This window comes from Penaeus monodon, chromosome 3 (assembly GCF_015228065.2).
Source record: "Penaeus monodon isolate SGIC_2016 chromosome 3, NSTDA_Pmon_1, whole genome shotgun sequence".
Lineage (NCBI taxonomy): Eukaryota > Metazoa > Arthropoda > Malacostraca > Decapoda > Penaeidae > Penaeus > Penaeus monodon.
Genome location: NC_051388.1, coordinates 20,068,675 through 20,074,431, shown reverse-complemented (window position 1 = coordinate 20,074,431; position 5,757 = coordinate 20,068,675). Strand labels below are relative to the sequence as shown.

The following is a 5,757-nucleotide window of genomic DNA, read 5'->3' as shown; positions in this document are numbered from 1 at the left end:
AGAAAAAAAAGGCTTATTGAAAAGTAAAAGAAGGGGAAAAAAGTTTATGGCATGGAGGAAAATTTACTATTAAATCTTCTGGGGAAAAGCCAATAAAAAGAGTCTCCCTGTTTTAAAATATTAAGGGAATCACCCCTTCACGTTCTTGAGACGCACGAGAAAGAGGGGGTGGGGGTGGGGTGGGGGTAGAGGGGATGATCTACCTCCCATCGCAATTAAGCAGTGTTGTAAATGTCCTTTCGTGAAGACCTTTCGCTATAACTTATCATATTTCATATTCTATGTTAATGCACTCGTTACCAGTTTCATCTTCTTCGTCTTCTTCGTCTTTTTCTTCTTCTTTTTCTTCTTCTTCTTCTTCTTCTTCTTCTTCTTCTTCTTCTTCTTCTTCTTCTTCTTCTTCTTCTTCTTCTTCTTCTTCTTCTTCTTCTTCTACTAATGATTTGGGTTCACAGAATTAACGCCAAGCTATTCGAATCTCCTCCCACACATATAAATTATTAACCTTTCTAAGATCAAACATATTCCCACCATTCGCAATACAAACAAACAATCAAACAAACAAACAACAGATTAGAAATAAGCAAGTTGATTAACTGATCAATCAACAGACAAACAAGTGGATTAAACAGTTATTTAATAAATTAATAGAAAAGAAAGAATAAAAAAAATAAAACAAATGGTATAAAAGAGAACAACCTAAAACGTTTTTTCTTCTTTCTTTCCAGACATGGAGCTGAAAAACGTTTACGAACGTTACCAGGCGAGACTAAGAAATTCCGCCTTCTTGGGTGTCGTCAGCATAGGCGCCTTGGCATCCTGCTGTCTGCTGGGGGCCATGATACCCAGTTCTCATGTATGTATAGAGTGGCACTGGTATTTTAATTTTTTTTCTCATGTGTATGGACTGGTATTTATTCATTTTTTTCTCTCATGTGTGTATGGAGTGTTTTTTTTTCATGTGTGTATCGAGTGGTATTCTATATTTTTTCTCATGTGTGTATAGAGTGATGTTCTGGTATTTTAACACCTTTCTCATGTGTGTATGGAGTGGTATTCTGGTATTTCAAGACCTTTTTCAGGTGTGTATAGAGTGAAACTATGGTATTTTAACATGGTTCTCAGATCGGTATGGAGAGGCACTGTGTTATTTTAGTAGTGCGGGTCTGTGGGCTTTTGGTATTAAGGAACGCAGGCCTTTTAGGATTTTTGGCATTGTAGAAGCATGGTCGTTTGTTATCATAATCGTGCGGGATTTTGGAATTCAAGCACCACAATAGTTGTCGAGGTATTTAGCAAAGTGCCAGTCACAATTAAACTTTTTTTTCTCTCTCTTCTACTCTTTTCATTCATTTCCCTTTTTTCTGTTTTTTTTTTTTCTTTCTTTTACTCTTCTTTTTACTTTGATCTTTTCGTGTTGCTAGTATTGCCGTGTGTCATTGTTTTATTGTTGGCTATGTTTTTAATTGTGTATTATATCTGAGAGAGAGATTGAGAGTGAGAGAGAGAGGGAAAGTGAGAGAGAGAGAGAGAGAGAGAGAGAGAGAGAGAGAGAGAGACAAAGAGAGAGAGAGGGTGAGAGTGAGAGTGAGAGTGAGAGTGAGAGTGTGTGAGAGTGCGAGAGCGAGAGTGTGTGAGAGTGCGAGAGCGAGAGAGAGAGAGTGCGAGTGCGAGTGCGAGAGAGTGAGAGAATGAGAGAGTGAGAAGCGAGAGAGCGAGAGCGCGAGAGCGCGAGAGCGCGAGAGCGCGAGAGCGCGAGAGAGCGAGAGAGCGAGAGAGCGAGAGAGCGAGAGAGCGAGAGAGCGAGAGCGCGAGAACGCGAGAGCGCGAGAGCGCGAGAGCGCGAGAACGCGAGAGAGAGAGAGAGAGGACACTGCCGTCACCATCTTGGAAACTGAAAAAAAAAAAACTATCAGAAATGATACCCCCAAAAACATGGCGGAAAATAAATAAAAGATCCTTGAAACACCTTAAAAGAGAGAGAGAAAAAATTACCATCCGAGAGCAAAGTCCGGGGGCGAAGTCAATTTTTTTCCTCATTTTTTCTTGCCTCATTCCGTCGCTTCAGAAAAAAAATAAGGTTGATGATACTCTTAAATTAATAAAATGAGAACTCAAAAAAAAAAAATAATAGTAATAAATAAAATAATAATAATAATAATAACAATGATAATGGTAACGATAATGATAAGGATGATGATATTAATGAAAATGATAATTATTATAATAATAATAATGAAAAATAAATAGATAAATAGATAAATAAATAACAATTTTTGAAGAAAGAACAAAATGAGAAAAAGAAGAACTAAATGAACAATGATAATGATGTTGATATTAATAATAATGACGATAACGATGCCAGTATTAATAGCAATAATGGTATTGATGATAAGGATAATGACCCTAAGAATAATGATAGTGCTAGTGATGAAAATAATGATAACGATAGTAATAAGAATAATAGCAATAATTAATGGCAATATCGACAACAGAAATGATAGTAATGATAATAACAATAATGATGATGATAATAATGATAATGATATGACGATGAGGAGGATTATAGTCATAATAATAATGATGATTGGCAAAAAAAAAAAAAAATCAGAGAGCGCATCTCGTGGCAAATTCAAACTCCCTTCCCTTTCTCTTAGCAATAAAACTATTACTAGTAGTCATGCTACTTCTGATACTATTACTGGCACTACTATGGATAATATAGATATGAAGAACAAGAAGAACTTAAAAATAAAAGGACATTGAAGGTTACCCGATATCCGAAATACACACACACAAAAAAAAAAACAAAAAAAAAAACATGAAGCGCAGACCGCGGCGAATTCAAACTCCCTTCCTCTCCTCTTAGCGAAAGAGGCTATTGCAATACTTATGCATTGCTGCTACTGGTACTGGTACTAAGGATAAAATTTGACAAGCAGAAGAGAATTAAAAATAAATCGAAACGAAACACGAAAAAAAATCAAATCTGAAAGCGCACCCCGCGGCAAATTAAAAGAAAAAAAAAAAAAATGTATTCTTACTGCTGCTACTATTACTGGTACTAGATACTACTGAGGATAATACTGATTAAATAATAGGATACTTAGAATGAATAGATAAATAAACATAGATTAAACACTCAAAGGGTAACCGATACCCGAAACACACACGAAAAAAAAAGAAAAGAAAAAAAGAAAAACGGGAAGCGCAACCCGCGGGAAATTCAAACTCCCTCCCTTTCCCCGCTGCATTTTCTTCTCTTGGGGAAACTCGCCACTTTCCCGCCGGCGTAAATGCTACTCCGAGCCTCTCTCTCCGCGAGATAATTGGATGCTCAGGGTAAAGAAGACGAGAGTGATAGCGGATGAATTACAGCCCGCCCGAAGCAGCTGACGGCGGCGGCCGCTTCGGAGAGCGCTCGGATGGAGCCTCTCTCCTGTCGCGGGGATGCTGACTGCGTGCATGCTCGATTACTTGGCGCTCTCTCTCTCTTTCTCTCTCTCTCCCCCTCTCTCTCTCTCTCTCTCTCTCTCTCTCTCTCTCTCTCTCTCTCTCTCTCTCTCTCTCTCTCTCTCTTCTCTCTCTCTCTCTCTCTCTCTCTCTCTCTCTCTCTCTCTCTCTCTCTCTCCTCTCTCTCTCTCTCTCTCTCTCTCTCTCTCTCTCTCTCTCTCTCTCTCTCTCTCTTTCTTTCTTTCTTTCTTTCTTGCTCTCTCTCTCTCTCTCTCTCTCTCTCTCTCTCTCTCTCTCTCTCTCCCTCTCTCTCTTCTCTCTCTCTCTCTCTCTCTCTCTCTCTCTCTCTCTCTCTCTCTCACTCACTCACTCACTCACTCACTCACTCACTCACTCACTCACTCACTCACTCACTCACTCACTCACTCACTCACTCACTCACTCTCTCTCTCTCTCTCTCTCTCTCTCTCTGTGTGTGTGTGTGTGTGTGTGTGTGTGTGTGTGTGTGTGTGTGTGTGTGTGTGTGTGTGTGTGTGTGTGTGTGTGTGTGTGTGTGTGCGCGCGTGTGCGTGTGCGCGCGTTTGTTACTCAATCTCGGCCCATTCATTTTGATGGCTATAGGAAAGCGGTGTTTTCATTGGAACCTTAACTTTTTTTTAACTTCCCTTTTATTCTCTACCGATATTTTTTCCTGTTGTTATCTCCACCGCTTTCATCGTTTCGGATTTTTTTCTTTAGCTATCCCCTCCAATTCTTCGTCCTTTTCTTAATTATATTGGCTCTTTAAAAACAACGTAAGGGAAAATCTGATGCGTCTAGGGGAAAAATAGTGTTACAGGGAAGAATGATGGCTGATCTAAAAGGCGTTTAAAGTGAACCATTGATATGTTAAGGGGAAAAGGGAAACGTTGTAGGGGAAGATTTCACTTGAAAGTGAGGGAAATCACTGAAGGTTTAGGGGAAGAAGAGTAAAAAGAAGAAAAACACGTGCCAGTGTTAGGGTAGATTGATCAGAAGCTAAATGGAAGCAAATAAAGAGAAAAATACATATTAAAGACTGGGAGAGAAACGAAGATTACGGGATAACGGAAAGAGACGAGGGCAGACGAGAACAAAAACAAGAAAATAACAAAACGGGGAGAAAAGAAATAAGTGAAAGAGAGAGAGAGAGAGAGACAGATGTAATACGTCCAATTCAAGGAAAAAAAATTAAGGGGAAAAAATTAATGCAAACAGGCGAGAGAAGAATAACACTGGAGGGAAAACTAGTGATAGAAAAATAACACGAAAAGAGAGAAAGAGAGAGATTCAACTAAACATCAGAGAAAAAGAGACAAAAGAAAGAGAAATAGTCATGGAAAACCAGACAAAAACCTGATAAAGTAAACAAACAAACAAAAATAAGCAAAACAAAACAGAAAATCCAATTAACTCGAAAACCAGATAATAATAATTAAGAATTAATCCTCCGAAAAGGGAAAAGGGAATAACAAAAGACGAGAAAACAGAGAACACACGATTCAATTGGAGACTGTCATTTCACGCCATTCTAAGCATTTGCGCCAGAATGGAGCCGGTGAGCGGTCGTCGGCAGATCAAAATTCAATTAGACTCTACTGGACGCTGGCGAGTGTCAGGAAAGAGGGAGGGAATGGAAGAAGGATGTGTGTGTGTCGTTGTATGTGTATGTGTATATATTTATGTGTGCATGTGTCTATGTGTGTATGTAAACACACACACAAATGGATATATTCATATATATGTGTATATATATATATATATATATATATATATATATATATATATATATATATATATATATATATATGCATATATGTATTTATGCATTATCATGGTATCCGTCACAGGCGGCCATGGATCTGCTCCTTGAGAAGTCATGAAATATGCGTTGTCGCTGGAACAATGTGCTCACGACCACTTAAGCCTGAGACTTATATCCGGTACCTGTCATTTCTCACGTTGGTCGTGGATTAACAGCGGCGCTGGAGTATCCTTGAAGATTCAGGATTCATGAGTTGGTGCTGAATATATCTCTCCCACAATTGGTCTATTACAGTCGAGACTAAAGCCTATAGTACATACTATTTCTTGTGCTGTGTCGTCACTTTGCAGCGATGTTGGAATGTCCTCTCCAGGGGTCAGGCCTGAGTAAGGGTGATATGGAAGACAAGCTGCTGTCTGTGCGGCAGACCTCTCTCTCCATATGACTGATACTATCAAAGGGAAGAGCAAAAACCCAGCTGCCAGAACGTAGTGAAGACAACATCCGACCGCGTAGGGACT

The 5,757-nt window shown here is 39.2% G+C and overlaps 1 protein-coding gene across 2 annotated transcripts in view; it reads left to right on the top strand.

Annotated features, from left to right (window-relative positions):
- The first annotated feature begins 629 nt into the window (after positions 1-629).
- The window catches only part of LOC119593423 (adenylate cyclase type 2-like), a 210,589-nt gene continuing 205,461 nt past the window's right edge, over positions 630-5,757 (top strand). Inside the window, exon 1 of one of the 2 annotated variants that reach the window (XM_037942357.1) lies at positions 630-856. In XM_037942357.1, the coding sequence (XP_037798285.1) occupies positions 731-856 (126 nt within the window). In that variant the 5' untranslated portion in view covers positions 630-730. The remainder of the gene's footprint in view (positions 857-5,757) is intronic. The other variant, XM_037942364.1, reaches the window with a different exon arrangement.